General features: G+C 43.7%; 2 protein-coding genes across 3 annotated transcripts; one reads left to right on the top strand and one right to left on the bottom strand.

Annotated features, from left to right (window-relative positions):
• The first annotated feature begins 206 nt into the window (after nt 1-206).
• cds1 (CDP-diacylglycerol synthase (phosphatidate cytidylyltransferase) 1) lies at nt 207-11,014 on the top strand. Its single transcript, XM_019888484.1, has 13 exons — nt 207-558; nt 4,259-4,416; nt 4,910-5,006; nt 5,581-5,678; nt 6,321-6,460; nt 7,333-7,391; nt 7,747-7,829; nt 8,267-8,354; nt 8,670-8,738; nt 9,138-9,293; nt 9,791-9,910; nt 10,006-10,109; nt 10,481-11,014. The coding sequence occupies exons 1-13, from the start codon at nt 490-492 to the stop codon at nt 10,602-10,604; spliced, it is 1,365 nt and encodes a 454-aa protein (XP_019744043.1). The 5' UTR covers nt 207-489; the 3' UTR covers nt 10,605-11,014.
• Nucleotides 11,015-13,875: 2,861 nt separating this feature from the next.
• tmem175 (transmembrane protein 175) lies at nt 13,876-18,249 on the bottom strand. 2 transcript variants are annotated; one of them, XM_019888482.1, is made up of 10 exons: nt 17,906-18,249; nt 17,412-17,450; nt 17,253-17,350; nt 16,964-17,015; nt 16,817-16,852; nt 16,656-16,739; nt 16,422-16,586; nt 15,810-15,888; nt 15,587-15,722; nt 13,876-15,321 (listed from the first exon to the last, which is right to left on the bottom strand). In XM_019888482.1, exons 1-10 carry the CDS (start codon nt 18,119-18,121, stop codon nt 14,646-14,648), a joined length of 1,581 nt encoding a protein of 526 aa, XP_019744041.1. In that variant the 5' UTR covers nt 18,122-18,249; the 3' UTR covers nt 13,876-14,645. The 2 variants fall into 2 exon arrangements, with proteins under 2 accessions (XP_019744041.1, XP_019744042.1); XM_019888483.1 differs by having other exon boundaries at nt 17,833-18,016.
• Nucleotides 18,250-18,761: the final 512 nt, after the last annotated feature.

Genomic DNA, 18,761 nt, shown 5'->3' with positions numbered 1-18,761 from the left:
CACGCGCATTTATCATCTGCAGTCAGGATTAACTGCCGCAACCGCGGATCAAGTTAACGCTTGTAGCGCCATACTGGAAGCGAACATTGTTTCACCCACCAAATTAATTCTGCGCTTAAGGCATTATCATAGCCTGTTGCTTTACTTTGAAAGTCCGCATATTTAGGACTTGGTTTCCGCACAGTGACTCTGTCTTGATGACGGATTGCAGTGATAAACACAAACACGCAGTCTGAGCCCAGTCTGCGGCCGGGGACGTCAGTGGAGCTTTATGGACATAGTTAGCGGATAACCTCTGGTTCCCTGATTTCGCTTCGCTCGTTCGCTACCCGCGGCCTTTGACGCCGCGAAACCTTGGACCAACCGTTCAAGAGGAACCCAGGCGAGGGCGAGAAAGCTGGTGACCGTCCTTGCGAGCCTCCTTTCCCGGGTCCCCTCACTTCTCCTTGGGGGGCGGTTTACTCGAAGGCGGCGGGCGGCGGAAGCAATATGACCGAGCTCCGGCGACGAGGGGGCGGCGGAGAGGACCCGGACAGCACTGACAACATGACTGATAAGGTGAAAATAATTATTTTAGTCATCAAAAAAGCTTCCCGTCGGCTGGACGAGTTGGTGATCGAGTTTGTCAAACCGAAGTGGGACGGGACGGGAGGCGAATTATTAGCCTGTTAGCTTGTTAGCGAGCTAAGTGGCTAATCCCTCCACTGGTTTAAAAATAGCCGCACTCGCTTTGATTCAATGTTTACAACACATCCTGCTCACAAGTATGGAAACGCCCGGTGAAACTGCCAAACTCCACACCATTTACTCACGAAACTTGACATACCAAGATGGGTTTTTTTGTAGTTGTTAAAATAAGAAAACAAATCTGTGAAATTGTTTTCTCAGTGCAGTTCCGAACAACAATACAAAGACTCCACTCAACTTTATTTAAAAAAAAAAAGTAGTGTGGATCCCCGTTATTCGTGAACATTCGCGCCTTATCATTATCTCATAAATTGAATCTTTTAACTTTAACATCATGTTTGCAACAAATGCATTGGATTCACATGTTTCAACCCCCCAAAATTCTTGAATAAAATAGTGTAAACCACCAAGAAGCGTTTTTCACTGGAAAGCGTTTTCAGGAAAACTCCTGAAGAAAAACAAAACAAAACAAAATATGTTAAGAAAAAATCTCAGACTGGGTGGATTCACAGGTGCCAAACGTGAGTATGCAGGGGCCCACTGTATATCTAAACAGTGCAGTACAATTTAAAAAGCAAAACAATCATAAATTATTGTCAAAAACAAATCAAAAATAAAATACTATTCAAGTAAAGACTCATGCAGCGCCTCTGCTTTGTCTCTAGCCCAAACTGTCACAGTCATTATGTTGGCTGCCTTTTTTTTTTTTCAAGTCACAATTTTATCAAATTACAATCATTTTCCCCTTTTCCCCCCCTTAAAAGCGTATAAACTATTCCCAGAATAATTTCTACTTTTTTAAAGTCAAAAGTAAAACTCTTCTAAGAGTAAGTAAGGCTAGAAAAGTTGTAAAGTCATATTTTTTTGTGTTATTTTAAAGGATTAAAATCGTTTTTGTAAAAAGTGTGCAATCATGCAAGAGAAAAAAGATTTATTTTAGAACAAAATCCATTTTCAAAACAACAACAACAATTCTTATCTATAGTCACAATAGTCAGCTCCACTTTGCTGCTGGAAAAGCTGAATTGCGCGACTAATTAAGCCCCATTCCTTTCTGTTCTAATTTGCTCTATTCTGTCCTGTCCTGTCCTGTTCTGTTGTCACATTGTAATGATAAATGAGCCCAGTGATCATGAGTCATCGATATGAGTGAAACGCGTTCAAGAGTTGGCGGGATGCTGAGTGTTGACCCTTTACCCCCGCTCGGGAGGGTGTGCTGCTTGTGCTGCGTTGACTGAACGACCTTTGTACCAGTTGGATGAGTGAGGAAGACTCTTGAGGAAGATTTCTCTCCTTCTGTCCAAATTGCAAGCGTCCAAAATCCCTTCTATGATCATTTCCATGCGCCCTGTCATGAGGAGCGCGCGCGGCAAATTTCGTCACAGTCGGGCACATCGGTGTCAGATGGTCATTATTTTCAAGTAGGAAGCAACAGCGCCAAAAAAAAAACAACATTCCTGCATGAATGCAAAAATGGGAGGTTGATGAAAATCTGGAGCGTCGTTCGTGATCCGACGGCACGCTCTTTGGGGCCCTCAGTGCTTGTCGTCATCTGATGGCTGTTTGTGTTGAAACTTTGGTGAACATGTCATGTGATGGTGGCAACATCATCGAGGATTTGCACTCTTCATTATGGAATGAAAAGACTCCAATGTTTGAAGGAAGGAATGAATGAATAAGTGCGGTGGGGATATCCAGGAGGAGGAAGCCCACTGGGGGTGGGTGGGGGGGCGCATTACATGGATATAGCAACTCTTACTAGTGAAATTCATATTTACATCATGCGAGCGGGTCATTGTATGCCAAATGACACAAATTTGACAACAGTTGAACGATCTTTGACTTGATTCCATTTTTTGCGGGAGAAGTATCGTCGCAATGTTGAGACAATTCATGTATTTTTTTGATAAAGTTGTTTTTAATTTTAGAAATTAACCTTTGAATAATGGTTTAAAAGTTTTTGTAAAAAAAAAAAAAAAAAAAAAAGGTTGTACATGCCCCAAAAAGTTGAAATAATCTTTATTTATTAATTTATTTGAGAAACAAAAAAAGGTTGTATTTCACAAGCAAAAATGTATTTTTTTCTGAAACAAATTGTGATTTTGGAGGGATGGTTTTATTTGTTTTGGGTTTTTTTTTTGCAAGGGAGTTTTCACCCTAAGACACTCTTTTTTAAGTTTGTGTATTGCGAAAACGGTGCAATTTAGTCATAACATTCATGTTTTAGGAGTCATATTTTTCCAAGAAAAAGTTTTTTAAAAGCAACCAGGACCTTATGAATTTGAAAGTCATCATTTTACTCTTCACATTACAAATTTCTGGGGTGAAAAAAAAATAAAACTTTCAGTATCAGCAGGTCAATCCACCCTTTTTTTTTTTCAGCCAGAAATTGAAACCCGTGGAGACAAGAGTTTTTAAATATGTATTTCTATATTTAGTCAGAGATAATGTCACCCATCCATGCGCTAATTCCCTGGCTCTTGCTTCACCTCCCTTTTTTGGGTTGGCTCTGGCCGCCCGACGCGATCCCGGCGGCAGTCAAGCGTGAGCGCTAGCTCCAGTGAGTGAGCTAATTTGTCAAATATGACGAGCCAACTGGACCTGTTCCTTCGGTGTGCCTTTTTTGGACACGCTTGGTGCAAGGGAGAAAAAAAAGTGTTGAAGGAGTCAAAAGCAGAGGCTCGTGTTTGCTTTGTTATGCACATTACTGCCACCCACAGGAGTGGAGTGGAACGGTATTGGGCGCAGCCTACCACTTTTCAAACGAGGTTTTAAAAGTACAGTTTTTGTCTCGATGAAAAAAATCAAACATTATCTGCTTTATTTAGCACTTTATTCGATTTTTAAAAAATTTGTATTTTTATCTTACCATGCTACGCAGTCCTTGGCGACTTTGCAGCAGCCAATCATCTTGCAGCGGGTGGGGGGGGGGGCTCGCATCAAAAATGAAAGCAAAAAAAAAAAATTTGGCGGAAAGACGGCTGCAATCTCAAACATCTTGACTGAGTCCATCAAAACGGTGACTTTCGCGCTAACAGGTTTTGCTGTCGTAGCACCTCAAACAATTTAAAAACGACACGACACAAGATTACCCTTTGCTGTAACGCAGTTCCTGCAAGGCAACTGGAGCTTTCTCGGCCCGGGGTTGCTTACCGCTGCTCAAGATGAACGACTTCTCACCTCCTTTAGTGATAAAGACACGCAGCGTCATGTTTAGCCGCGCGAGCGAACCGGCCGAAGCTCATAGCCAGCGCGGCGCAAGTTAGCTTGAGGCCTATCGTTTCCCCATTCCTTTCCCAAGCGGGGGCGAATAACATCGTAGCCCAAATTTATACCTGATAGACCGCGCACCTCTGTATGCCTTTTAATATGGAATATGGCTTGATGTAAGAACTGTTCCTGAAGTTGTGACATGTTCATAATGATGAAGCGTTCCTTCACACCAAGCGGGACCATCGCAAACCGGATCTTGTATCAACACGGGAACCTCGTGCTGCTCGCTGCTGTTGCTTTTCCGTCACGTGTTTGTAAATGTCAGTCACTGAAACTTTGGTTTTGTCTGGGTGTGAAGGAGGGCGAGGACGACAGGTTGTTGGGCCTGCAGGGCGACACGGAGGCCGAGTGCGACGTGGACACCAAGGCGGACGCCGCCGACGTGCCGGCATCCACGGCGGACACCGACAACACGCCGCAGTGTCTCAACAAGGCCCTGGAGGGACTGCCGCCGAGGTACGCCTCGACGTCTTCATTTCATGCGGGGCGGCATCACAAACGGACAAACATTGGTGGCCACAATTTTGTCTGGGTGAAGGAAGGTCTGTGCTCAAGACACCAGACCAATTTTCACCGCACATGTGAAAAACCAGGATCGTTTTGGATCTTTTCATTTGTTTTGCCTGTTAATGCAAATGCATGAAAACAAAAATTGGCGGTTTCATCCGTTTCTTTACAAATCGCCAACTAGTGGCCTGGCATGCACATTACACCCATTTCCATGCCTTTTATTTATGTTTTTGCTCGGTTTGAGTGTGATGCTGATTAGTCGACACTAAGCTACTACACTGACAGCTTTTTTTTTTTTTTTTTTTTTTTTTAAACACACTACCAAATCCAAAAACGTTCCAGGAATTATTTTTACAGGACAGAAATGTCAGCTCAATTTGTTATTGCCCTCTCGAGTGTAAATGAATGACATCTCTTGTTGTTTTTGTGCTGTCCACAGATGGAAGAACTACTGGATCCGGGGAGTTTTGTCTCTCGCAATGATTTGTGGCTTCTTCCTTATCATCTACCTGGGACCAATCGCTCTCATTTTGATTGTACGCACCCTTTCCTTTTATTGTACTGAAGTTGTTTTTTTTGTTTTGTTTTGTTTTTTCTTTTCCTTATACGGCCCAACCAGTGAATCTCTTTTTTGGCAGGATAAAATGCTGTTTAAAAAAAAAAACATGCAAGCCAAGAAGATGACCATTTTTGATTTAAAACCGCCATTTTGTAGGGGGAGTGTGGTGGGGGTGCGGGGTTCATGTGCTCTTATTTTGGTGACCAAATGCCCTTTTGTGGGGGGCACGTCTGTAACTCTTAACATTATTCTGACAACTATTGTCTTTTTGGGGAGCTTTAGCTCTTTTTATTCTGATGCCTAAATACAATATTTTTATTATTCAAAACAAATTAATTTTTGTGGGGACTGGTGGTGCTTTAATCATTACACCTCAATCCAAATGGCCTCTTGGGGTGACTTTAATTCTTTATTCCGATGACTTAATTACATTTTGAGCGATTGTTAGGACCTATTATTTTTGGCCACTTTTGGGCCAATTTGAATTCTTATTACTGTTGCAACTAAATCACTTTGGTTGGGCTTAAAAACATGTTTGTTTGTGGTCCTAGGTGATGACGGTGCAAATCAAGTGTTTCCAAGAAATCATTACAATCGGCTACAAGGTCTATCGCTCATACGACCTGCCCTGGTTCAGGACGCTGAGCTGGTGAGGAGAGGAGCCCGCGCATGTGAACACACACACACACATGCACACGCACACGCGGGAGTGTAGCGTGTAGCAACGGGTTCAAAGATCACTTGTTGTGTTGGAAGTCAAGGAGAGTGTACAGATGTCCACGTAGAAGAGCCGCCTATTGTGCGTGCGCATATGTGTTGTTCAGTGAGATGGTTGAATAACTCAAATCACCGCGGTGCCTTGTGGGAAGGTTATAAATGATGATGTGGCTTATTATGTATGTCACACGTGTCAAAGTCAAGGCCCGGGGCCCAGATGTGGCCCGCCACACCATTTTATGTGGTCCGCGAAAGCAAATCAAGCATGCCAACTTCCATGATGCTTGCTAAAGTCTGAACCAAAGTTTCATATTGTCATATCTAATCCATAATGACAACATTTGAACATACCATTATTCTTGACTTGTGATTTCAAAACAAGCTCTCCCATCAAGTTGTTGTTTGCTGTGTGTATAATATGTGGAGGTGATTCAACATTTATATGGTTTTACAAAATTCACAGGCATGACGGCCCTCCGAAGGCAAACCCTAATGACAATGTGGCCCCCGACAAAAATGAGTTTGACACCCCTGATGTATGTGATTATAAAGGTGTGCGTATTGTTGTGTTGAGGTACTTCCTGGTGTGCGTCAACTACTTCTTCTACGGTGAGACGCTGGCCGACTACTTTGGCGCGCTGGTGCAGAGAGAGGAGCCCTTGCAGTTCCTATCTCGCTACCACAGGTTTATCTCCTTTGCCTTGTACCTGGCAGGTAAGCAAACGGTGCACACCCATTGAACCCTCACGCCCATGCCCGCATTTTTATTTGATGATTATTATTTATTTAGTTTTACAAAGGTAGCAAGGTAACTTTTTTTTTTTTTTAATCTGACTTGATAATTTTAAGTCACAATGTTCACTTTTCACGCTTAAAAATCCTCATCTACACTCTCCAAATGTGTAAAATAGAGGTGCGCTGTGGTTATGGTAGCTAGCTAAAGTTAACGCTCGTCGTGTTTTTCTAAAACGGTATCCTGGAGTAGTGTTAGCTGGCTGAAGCTAACTGTATGTAAAATAGATGTATGTTGTGGTCATGCTAGCTGGCTCCAGTTAGCATGAATGATGTGCTACGCTGTTGTCATTGTATCGGTCTCAAACTACGTCATACGGTGTATGTCAGATAGGTAATCGCTGTGGCTATCTGGCTAATGCTAATGTTAAAAGTGTGTTGCGCTGTGATCATGCTAGAGATGCAGTGTAGCTACCCGCCAAAAGCGAAAGCTAATGGCATTGTGTGCTGTGGTTGTGCTAGCTTGTTAAAGCTAACGCCGGGGGTGTATGTAAATCGGAGGTATGGCTGACTGAAGCTAACTGAACTGCACTTAGGCTAACTGGCTAATGCTAATGGTGTGCTATGCTAGTCGGCTAAAGCTAACTTTCCCGTTTAAAAAAAAAAAAAAGTATGTTTCATCTTCTCAGATTACAAACATGAAACCGTGTGGAACAGGCTCTACGAGAAAGAAACATACATCACGTATTCTGTCATTAATGTCACATATGTCATCTTGGACATATTTGAGGTTATGTTTGATGCTGATGGCATGTTGTTCTTTTTCTTGTTTTTGTTGTTGTTGTTGTTTTTAGGTTTCTGCATGTTTGTGCTGAGTTTAGTGAAGAAACATTACCGCCTCCAGTTTTACATGGTGTGTATACAAACAGCAATACATACATGCATCCATCTTTATTTCGATCGCACTTTGACAACAGCTGCAACTGCAACACTAAACGCTAACACCCAACTCACAGCATTTGTTATGATAAAGCAGAATTATATGAGACGTTATGAATTATAACAAATGAAATGACTAATTGATGGACGAAGAATGCCCTCCGGCTCCAGCAAATAATTCATTGATGTGCAGTCTGGATATTGTCGTGCTTTTGATATGCTTTTGCTCATCTGTCTTCAAATATCGGGTTGAAACGCGTGATGCCACATTCCAATCTTGTGACACTTTGTGTGTGTGTCGTTGTTTGGATGTGTGTTTGCCATTCCAGTTTGCCTGGACCCACGTGACGCTGTTGATTGTGGTGACTCAGTCGCACCTTGTCATTCAGAACCTGTTTGAAGGAATGATCTGGTAAGCTCGACAGAATGCAAGAGACCTGCCGCAAACGGCAAAAAGTTACGAATCGTTGACTCCTCCCACAAAAAGGGGTGGCAGTCGCCGATCCAGGCCCCAAAATGGCTTCAAAAAGCAATTAAAACGGAGAGTATCAGAGAGCAGCGTCACCGTGCTTCGAGCATGTACACAACCACGCATCCATGTTAGATAACGACTGTATTCAGAAGTGGAATCATTCAACACTAACAAACTAATATTGATAGCATAATAGCGCTAGCACAAACTGACGTGACGCCGCACAAATGCGTGAGCGAGCATTTTACTCAAACAGAATAAAGTCGGTAAACTTGGAGAATATGCGAGGGGAGCGAGGGGGGGGGGGTCACACTACGTGGCTTGAACATGGCAAGAATTAGATAAAATTCATTGTTGTGATGAAATTCTGTTTCTAGGTTTATCGTGCCCATCTCCATCGTGATCTGCAACGACATTGGCGCCTACTTGTTCGGCTTCTTCTTTGGACGCACGCCACTCATCAAGGTGACATGATGACGATACAACAGCGTGTTGTTCGCCAAGAGTTTAAGTCGGAACATACTTGGGAAAGTAGCAAAACCCTGAAATGGCATGTCGAGCGCACCGGCAGCCCATGCGATGACTCCCGATGATTAATAAATAGACAATCGATCAAAACGACCAGTTTGTGAAAAAGAAGCTTGGGGGGCACGAAGATCAAGAATGGCCCGAGAGAAAGAAAGAAAGAAGCGCAGTGTTTGGACAGGAATGCACAAGACATGATCGATATCAATGAAAACCACTGTCCATAAATGTGTGTCTCTCTCTGTGTGTGCGCAGCTCTCACCCAAGAAGACATGGGAAGGATTTATCGGAGGCTACTTCTCCACCGTCGTGTTTGGATTCATTGTGAGTGCAGATCGGCAACGTCCCGCGTCCAAACGACACCATTTCTACAAAATGTACCCCTTGACACGCGACTGACGCAAACGCGCAACCACATTCGACCAGATGTGCACGCGACAAAATACGTGGGTCATTCAATCAAGAAGGTGAATTTCTCATTATAAGGACTTCAGTTCACAGTAGTTGGCAGTACTGGGAGACTACGTTGGGGAAGAAAAAAAAAAGTCAGCTTCTACCTGTACTCAAAGTCCTTATTCCGACAGATTCACCTTTTTGGCCCTCATACATGCTACCCACTCTACGGCCACTTTTGACGGCCACTTCTGACCGATAGAAAGTGCCGGCAAATGTTTTGAGCGTTGTGTTTCCTGCATCATGAACGTGTCGCATTGTGTTGTGCAGTTGTCGTCGCTGCTGTCCCAGTTCCAGTACTTTGTGTGTCCGGTGGGCCTGAGTAGCGAGAGCGGCAGCTTGTTCACGGTGGAATGCGAGCCGTCCGACCTGTTTGTGCTGCAGCAGTACAAACTGCCCGCGCTGGTCCGCAACGCGCTGCCGTGGGTGAGCTCCTCGCAGCGGGCTGCTCCTCTGCCACACGTTGCGGTATCGCTTTTTTGGCGGGCGGAACTGAACTTGTTGACAGTGCTCCTCATATCTCTTGGATAGAATGAGGAATGGACAATAAAATGGATGGGGGGGGGGGATCAAATGATCAGTCAAAAAGTACTGAAAACAAAACACACAGAAGGTAATGGGCACATAAAAATAGAATAGAAAGAATTTTAAACTTTAGCAAATAGGTAAAATACTTGAGTTGCTAAGTTTACCAAAGTAGATATACTTGAAGTAAACAGAAAATGTAATTAAAACAAATGTTTTGAATATTTAAAATGATTAAGGTAACATTTTTTTTCAAATTCAATTTAAAAAAAGATTAAAATTGAGTCAAAGCAAAATATTTCAATGTCATTTATTCATTTCATCTTTTCGGGTAAATATTGATTTTATTAATGAAATAATTTTTGGTTCTGTTTTTTTGGCTGGTCTTTCTTTATCAGGAAACGGTGACATTGTACCCGTTCCAGATCCACAGCATTTTCCTGTCATCCTTCGCGTCGCTCATCGGCCCTTTTGGCGGCTTCTTCGCCAGCGGCTTCAAGCGAGCCTTCAAGATCAAAGTAAGTCACCCGCTCGCTCGGTCTCGTGCCGTTACGGCATTAAGCGTTGAGTCCGGTGTCAAGTGTTGTGGTGCTGAACGTCATCGCCACGCTAGGATTTCGCCAGCACCATCCCGGGACACGGAGGCATCATGGACCGCTTCGACTGTCAGTACCTGATGGCCACCTTCACCCACGTCTACATCGCCAGCTTCATAAGGTCAAAGTCATTTTTATTCAGCAGCTTGAAATTTGGTCGACGGGTCTGTCTTAAGAAGGCCAAAAAAAAAAAAAAAAAAAAGTCTCAAGAAGCCATGTCTTGGAAAGACACACAGTAAATCTGCCATTTTGATTTGAGGGGACTAATTTAGGCTTGTTTTTCTGACATTTTCAGGGGTCTTCAAAAGATGACCTCGAGAGTGTTATTTTATTTTAGCTTTTTATTCCACACGAAAAATGTGTTTCATTTAACAGCAGGAAATTTGGTCGACATGTCTGTCATGAGAAGACCCACCAAAAGTCTGAAGAAGCCGTGCACTAATAGACAGGAAGTCCGTCAATTGGGTCGAATCCTCTTCCTTTTTGTTCCAGGGGCCCCAATCCCAGCAAGGTCCTGCAGCAGCTGCTGATGCTGCAGCCGGAGCAGCAACTTAGCATCTTCAACACGCTCACCTCGCACCTCAAGGACCGTGGCCTGCTGCCCCCCACGGCATGAAGGGGGGCTGACGCAAGAGTGCGTGTGTGTTTGTGTGTGATGGTAAAACTACGTACACGACATAGACACAATAACAACACATCTTGTGTGATCCTGGTAACTCTTCATCCGACTTGAAAAATAAAAAATGGAGGGAGAGGGGGGGAAAATGTAGTCTATAAAAAGTCTTCCGCCGGTTTTGGAGCATTGCATCCGACCGCCATCTTTGACCAGGAAGCGGTCAAAACCCACGTTGCACTGACCCGCCAATGAATCAAGTTCGTCGGTTAGCGGCCTATCACGCTCTAACCAATGACGCCCGCTTTAGCCCGTGTGCCCTTAAAGTCAACAAAGTAGAACACACACATGCTACATGCTAATGTACATAAGGAAATGTTGAGCTAATATATACTATTGATGATGATAATAGCAAAAAACGAATAAAACGAATATACAGTATGTAGCAAGCTAGTATGGACACATTTAGTAGATTTGAACATTACGAAGACAAAGTAGAACACACACATGCTACATGCTAATGTACATAAGGAAATGTTGAGCTAATATATACTATTGATGATGATGATAATAGCAAAAAACGAATAAAACGTATATACAGTATGTAGCAAGCTAGCATGGACACATTTAGTAGATTTGAACATGATGAAGGTGGAATTTTTAAAAATATATATTTTCAGAGTAGCTCGATGTGGGGTGGGAAAATTCTTGCATATAGCTTAGTCGCTGTGCGCGTACGTGTGCAAGGCTAGTCTAGCTGCTAACCGCTGAATTCCCCCAGTAGCATTCTACTGTTGAAAATGCAATATATGTTCCTACTTAAAACGACGCTAGTCACACCGAGCACTAAAAAAATGCTAACTATTAGTAGCGATGCAAAGAGGATATCAAGCAACTCAAACTATACAATTTTTTAAAAGATTTGAAACAGTCGCTTGCGTTAGCAATTTAGCTTTTTTAGCCACTGCACAAGGTTGCGCTATGGCTTGCTGTCCCGCTTTGCACCACGGGTGTTAAATAGTGAGTCATGGGTGTGCTAAGCTAAAAGGCACCTTTTTTCCCCCCAGTTTGTGATTTTCAGTAAATAACATTTTCTTGGCCGCTAGTTTGTCACTTACAACCCCAACGCGCTAATTTGTTCAGTTGAAAATATTGGGAGTTTTTGTGTCGGTGTGTGTGTGTGTGTGTGTGTGTGTGTGTGTGTGTGTGTGTGTGTGTGTGTGTGTGTGTGTGTGTGGCATAAGTCTATTCTGGCTGCTAACTGCTAACCCGTTAGCATTGTACTACTGAAGAAGAAGCACTAAAATGTCCCTACCTGCTAACAATGCTAACCGCATGAAGCACCACTTCTTGAGAGGGTTTTATTGCGTGAAATAAGATGTTTTAAGGATGTTTTTGAATGTTGTTTGCCATGAAAACAATGTTTTAACGCAAAATGTTTTGCAGATATTTTATGCAAATTTTCTCCAAATGTTCGATTTGGGGGGCATGGAGAAAAGGTTTACCAAAGCCTTTTTTGTTGTTGTTGTTGTTATTGTTTTGAACTTCAGATGCTGTTTTACAGATGGACTGATTTTTTTTTTTCCTCCAGGACCTTTATTTTGAAAAGTGCTACTGGGACCAGATGAGGGGCTTTTATTGTAAAAGAATGCGCCTCCTGTCACAACTGCCCATTGATTGATTTTGAATGTGTGGCTATTGATGTAAAGCAGGGGGGCCTCTTCCATCCTGTTCCTCGAGTGCCGCTGTCCTGCCAGTTTTTCACGTCTCCCTGCTGTCACACATCTGTGATTCAACCAATCAGGTAATCACTAAGGTCTGCAGAAGTTGAATCACCATCATGATCATTTGAATTGATAAGATAAAGATAAAACCTTTATTTGTCTCACAATGGAGAAATTTCCAATTTACAGCAGCAAAATTATGAAAGGGACAAATAGAAGAACAAAAAGTATATCAATAAATTGGGTCTTTACTGCAGGGAGAGATGGAAAACAGGTAGGACGGCAGCCCTCGAGTAACAAGATTGAAGACCCCCTATGTAAAGCATCGCGAGCGGGCTTTCCTGAATCAAATTAGCATTGAAATATTGAGCCAAAAACATTACGAGATGTAACAAGAAAGAAACAAGACTTGTGACTTTAAGCCAACTGGCGGGCACATCTCGCCAGTTTTGTTTGCATCTTACGCTACCGCTTTGTTTTCAACAAACAAAAGCAGCAGAGGCGGGCCAACAAATACCATCCGTGTCACATCGTTTTCACCTTTGAAGCAACTGATACTTAACACAAACGGTGGAGCAATACATGGAGACAGATATATAAAAATACGCATCGGCGTATAATCTTTTTCTTTTCTACGAATAATATTGCAGTTTATGAAGGTGTTGTGCCCATCTCCATCTTTACCTGTGTCTATTATTTTGCCCCTGGATGACCAGGGTGTACACACCAGAAACAGCAGCACAATATATCATGAAATGAAGGAGGAAAAAAATAATTTAAATAAAATGTCATTATGGAATGTTTTTATAAAGTACATTCTCCTGTGACATAAGCGGTCAGCCAGTAGACACTGATGTAGTCTTGTTTCTTGCTTGTCACAACTCCCACATAAACTTGAAAAGAAGTGACAGTCGGTTCCCTGTAATATTAGGCTTGGGAAGCTCTTCTATCAAGGAAAAGTGTGTCTTTGCCATGTATGTTTTGGACCCAAAATGTGCATTTCTGTTGTCCTGACAGACTCGCACAATAGCAATGAAGTGTCATTGGGCGTGACATGGTTAAGTGTGACAGTTGACTTGATTATTCTGTCTAATTGTATTTTATTTTATTTTTTCCCCCCAGACAGAATAATTTTAGAACACGAACTGGAACATTTAGTGATGGTGTTGCTTTTTATTTATCATTGTGAACATTTAATTTGAATATTAAGATGATAAAAAAATGATGATGATGGGTTTGAGATGAACACGGGGTAAATCGTTATTTAAAAAAATCACTTGTGTTTTGTTGTTTACTGTAACATTTTTATTCCACACACATAAAAAAATAGATACGAAATGTAAACATTTCAGAACATAAAAATTAGACACATTTAAAAAAATAGATACGAAATGTAAACATTTCAGAACTTAAAGTTAGACAAATGTCGTGCTTTAACAATGCCACAAAATCTCCAAATTCACTTTGAAAAACATTCCAGATGCCTGAAAATTTAAATAAAAAAAAACAAAAAAAGCAAACATTAAAATTTAAAGTGCGTTTTGATCTTGAAGTCATTTGTGGACGACTTCACTGAAACAACAGTGACTCCTACCGTTTATAAATCAGCAATTTCACCTCAAAACAAAAACGGGAAACAAATTCAGCATATTTCACCGGAAAGTGCAATTTGATGTGATAGCTGAGTGACATTTTTATGGCGTTGTTATCGTTGAGTAAATTATTTAGTTTCAGCCATCAACACAAAATTGGGCGGACAAGTTGATTGTGACAAGACATGAAAAAGTCTCAAGGACCCTTGGTCGGAACTGAACAGGAAGTCTGCCCTTTTGATGGTAAGCAGCCATTTTTAGCAAATTCCAGGGCTCATACTTTGTACGTAGTAGAACTCGTTAAGTTGACAAAATTCGCGTTTTTTTTTTTTTTTTTATATGTCATAACTATTTGGATGTTGGTGTTTTTACATAGGAGGTAAATGGAGAGACACCCCCTGCAAAAATATACAAATAGTTTTTAAAATATTAGGGGGGGTAGCAAATATGCAAATTTATCTGTGCCAAAACCGTGAGTAAGCGGGGGATCAGCTGTAAATTTATGTTGTGCACTGCATTTATCGGAAAACAAATATACTCTGCTGATAGCCTTATTTGTCCATACGACATTGTCCTGACTTTTCTTGAAGCGCATTTCTTCGACCTTATGTTTGCCGAGACATTTAAATATTTTCATAAATATAAATACCGCTTAGTGTGGCAGTGGTTAGCGGTGCCACGGGTTACAAAGCGCGTTGTGTTTACATGGTTTAAGCCTACGGAACGTGTCACTGGATTACCAGCGGATTAAATGCCACCCTCGACTGGACGTTTTCCTCGCCGTTGTCCGGTTGTCCGCTTTGCGGACAAAACAGGTGCTTGAGGAGGGCCGAGGCGAATCTCACCATCAACCGGAGTAGCAGGAATGCGAGCGGCGTGGCGATCTCCATGAGGTGGAAGATGGTGACGCTGAAGCGGCTCAGCACGCACGTGAGCAGGAAGGCGGCCAGCGCCACAGCCGGGTACAGCGCGAGCTTGGCCAGCATGAAAACGTGCTCGGGGCCACCGTAGCGCACGGCCGGCCGCAGCGTCCGCCGCCCCCCGCCCTGAAGCGCCGCCACCCAGGTGGCCAGCTGGAACACGCCGGCGCCGAAGACCAGGACGCAGCTGGCCTGCACGGCGCGCCGCTCGTCGCGCAGCGCGGCGAGCGGCAGCTCGTGTGTGAGCCGGAAGGCCAGCGGCAGGCCGCCGACGAAGGCCAGGGACAGCGTGTTCAGCAGGCCCATCGCGCGCGTGGCCCGAGACACCTGCAGGAAGAGCGAGTGGTGCGCGAACCACAGCAGGCCCACGGTGGCGAAGGAGCCCAGGTAGGCCAGGTACTCCGACCCGTACGAGCGCAGCGCCGCCACCAGGCTGCCGTTGAAGTGCTGCTGCACCGAGGCCGGATCGGGGACATTGTCCTCACTGCAAAACAGAAAAAGATTTGGGGGATGAATCCAATCAAAGAACGTGTCTTTTTACATTTTCAGCTCTCTCTTCAAAAACGGTGCAGAAAATATACAAACAAATTGATTCTGATGCAGAAGAACAAGCAACTATTTTGCCTCAATTCAAACTTCCGCATCTGGCAGTCAAAGGCTCCAAAGCTGTGTCTCAATCTTTTTGCTCATTCCATCTGCATCTGACAATCGAGACTCTTTTGCGAGTTAATTGGATTTTTGGTACCAACCAAATGTCCAGGATGAGCAGCGTGGCCACAATGGCATAGACACCGTCGCTGAAGGCCTCCACGCGCTCTTTACTTAGGGGTTCGCTGGGCAGGAAGGTGTAGAACATAACCTGCTCCGGATCCTCCTCCGCAGGACCTCGAAAACATCCCAATCGCACACTTGAAATACGCTGGAAATTATTTGAAGAAAGTTGTCGTCGGGAGAAACGAAGATGGCGCTTACCGAGGAGTTTGTCTCGACACCACAGGATAGCCTGGGAGATGTATGGAAGGAAGATGACCAGAGCCAGCAACACGTACGACTGACAAACGCACACAGAAAAATCTCACAACGTCAGGGACAACAACATGATACAGACAACCTCCAATCGAGAAAAAGAACAAACAAAAAAAATCACATCCTGAGCAACAACCTGACATCAGGAACAACATCAGGTCAAGAACCACAAACGCATCACATCAAGAACAGCCTCATATCAGGAACCACAAACACCACACCAGGAACAACAAAATCCTCACATCGGGTACAGCCTCATGTCAGGAAAAACAACACCGCAACTTCACATCAGGAACTAGAGAGAGTCAGGAGCAACAACAACCTCATGTCAGGATCGGGAACCTCACATCAGAAGCGACAACCACAAGTCTGAAACGACGACATCACACCAGAAACGGTAACACATCAGGAGCAACAAGATCACGTTAAGAGGAGCAACATATCATCAGGAACAGCAACCTCATGTGAGCTGCAACAGCAACATCGGAGCCACCCCACTTCAGGAAAAAGAACATCACATCTGGAACAACAACATGAGGTCAGGGAGGCCGGACCAACCAGCTGATAGCAGAAGAAGGAGCAAACTGCAGCCAGGAGGCACATGACAGGAACCCTCAGCAGGACTTTGAGGATGTGATGTCTGTACACGGAGCGATCCTCACATGATTGGATCTGATGCTGGAGCAGGAATGGACGGCCGAAGGCGTACAACACAATCACCGACTAAACAAAAACAACAACGACAGTGTCGGTGACAAGCCGGGCTCGAAGATGCTCATGCTAACACCAGACCTGAATGAGACCGATGACCATCACACAGCCGCAGAACAGAAGAATTCCCAGAACGTGTGCTGGAAAGTTCGCCATCAGCGAAAACTACAAGGACAAGAAAACCTCTGCTGTGATGTCATCGGCGATGTCATTTGTCAACAAATGGTGGGACCGTGACTGACCGTGTACGGCAGCAAGGTGATCAGCATCATGCAAGCCTGAAACCCCAAACAGGAACATCAACACATCAACAATATTGCGTCAGGAACAACAACAAATCTGGAACAAGAACCTCAAGTCAGGGTCATGCACCAAGGTGTTCTACTCACAAGGTTAAGCAAGGCGAGAGTGTCGTCGATGCGCACGATCACCTGGAATAACCTGCAACAGGAACAAGAATGGGTCAGACAGGAACTACAAAAGGTTACTTTGGGTAAAAAGGGGTGACAAATAGCTGGGCAGGAACAAGAACAACTCAAAGTGGAAAAAGAACAAGTGCAATGGCAACAAGTCAAACGGAAATGATAAAAATCACACGTGACAGAGTTGGACTGGAAAACAATGAAGGTGTGAAACAGGAAGATGCCGTTGCTGCGACGAGGATTTTTTTTTTTCCACCTGATGTGTGCAGCCCAGGCCACAGTGACAATGAGGAAGGTCATCAGATAGACGGCCACCTTGGTGCCCAGCAGAAGCTGGAGGTTGTCATCTAGCTCCTGAAATGGAGATGACGTTACCGCGGTAACATTGGACAACATTGATGATGTCATGCATTACCTCGTCGGCCTCCATCTTGGTGTGGGCCACGGGAAGAATCTGCCAGCACACACACATTTGTTAGTGTTGCTCATGTTGGCTACAATGGATGTCAAGGAAGCAAAAAAAATGAAAACAGAGTTGATGAATCGTGAATAGTATGACAAAAGTGTCGTGATACACAGCTCATGTGAACCAAAGTCAAATGAAACAAAGAATGAAACCATTACATAAAGCTAAGTTATAATCATAAACAAGTTTATGTTGTTCATATTAGCCTTAAAATACCCCCCCCTCCCCCCAGAAGGATGATATTACAGTACTGTACTCAAAACAGCACATTGGCCATTTTAGGTGGAAACTGCAAGAAAACGTTTGACTCTCCCGCCATTGTATAGCCACGCCTAGTTAGAAACATATGCCTTGCCTACGTCACAAGCACCTGCTTCGAGCCATTGGGCGGCTTCTTCATTCCTTGACACACTTCCGGGTTTGTGCCCAGCTCATTGTCTTACCATGACGGTGGCGATGATGGAGAGCAGCGCGTCGCTGTAGGCCAGCAGCCGGTGCGAGGACTGTGTGCCCCCGTGAGCTTCCTCCACCTCGACGTCGTCCGAGGCGGCAAGGAGGCTCTCTGTGGACACGGCGAAGGCATCCAGCTCCTCTTCCGCGTGCTCGCCGACGTGCTGCTCCTCCTCCGCCGCATGGTCGTCACCTTCCTGTCTGTCCATCGCGGAGCTCGTCAGGCGGCTCTGTTTGCAAACAAACTGTTGAGAAATCAGGTGACTTCAGGGGGCGGGGAAACCGGATGCGGAAGTATGACACGTCATACCAGCGTCCGAACAGAGACCTTTGTCTTATTCATTTAATTAAAATATTTGTAATTGCCTCACTATTAAATAAAAGTGTTTTTATTTACTAAAAGATCAAATAAGAACCTTTGTGAATGACATATGAATATATATGAAGGGTAACCACTTCTGGGAAGAAAAAAAAAAGTTGTAGTGTAACTTTTATACCTCTAGAGGGAGACAGCTGTCAGTTGTCCGTGGTCATGTGGAGAGATTTGTTTTCACACCAAAAAAAACAATAGTGATTAAAAGTACTCAGTCGCAAAAGATATTCTACATATATTCATAACCATATAAACACAGCAATGACCACTTGATTAATTTAATTCTTAATATTAAAAAGTGTCATATACAATAAGAGTAACGTAATGAAATCAAAACCCCTAAATATGTAGAGGTTGTTGCGGCATGCTAGCTTGAAAGAATAGTTGGTCGACTCAATGACAGCTGTGCTCTAAATGCTGCTTCATCTAACTTGCTCTGAAGCAGCTGCACACACACACACACACACACACACACA

This window comes from Hippocampus comes, unplaced genomic scaffold (assembly GCF_001891065.2).
Source record: "Hippocampus comes isolate QL1 unplaced genomic scaffold, H_comes_QL1_v1.1 scaffold128, whole genome shotgun sequence".
Taxonomy (NCBI): Eukaryota; Metazoa; Chordata; class Actinopteri; order Syngnathiformes; family Syngnathidae; genus Hippocampus; species Hippocampus comes.
This window is presented reverse-complemented; position numbering and strand designations above follow the sequence as displayed.

Bases quoted from the DNA above. Each gene is read 5' to 3' on its own strand.
- cds1 (XM_019888484.1), top strand. From the start codon at position 490: ATGACCGAGCTCCGGCGACGAGGGGGCGGCGGAGAGGACCCGGACAGC. The intron at 4,417-4,909 runs GTACGCCTCGAC...TGCTGTCCACAG, and splicing joins CTGGAGGGACTGCCGCCGAG to ATGGAAGAACTACTGGATCC. The intron at 5,007-5,580 runs GTACGCACCCTT...TTGTGGTCCTAG, and splicing joins CAATCGCTCTCATTTTGATT to GTGATGACGGTGCAAATCAA.
- tmem175 (XM_019888482.1), bottom strand. From the start codon at position 18,121: ATGGACAGACAGGAAGGTGACGACCATGCGGCGGAGGAGGAGCAGCAC. The intron at 16,587-16,655 runs GTCTGGTGTTAG...GTTTTTGTTTAG, and splicing joins TGGTCATCGGTCTCATTCAG to TCGGTGATTGTGTTGTACGC. The intron at 15,723-15,809 runs GTAAGCGCCATC...GATGTTTTCGAG, and splicing joins GTGTCGAGACAAACTCCTCG to GTCCTGCGGAGGAGGATCCG.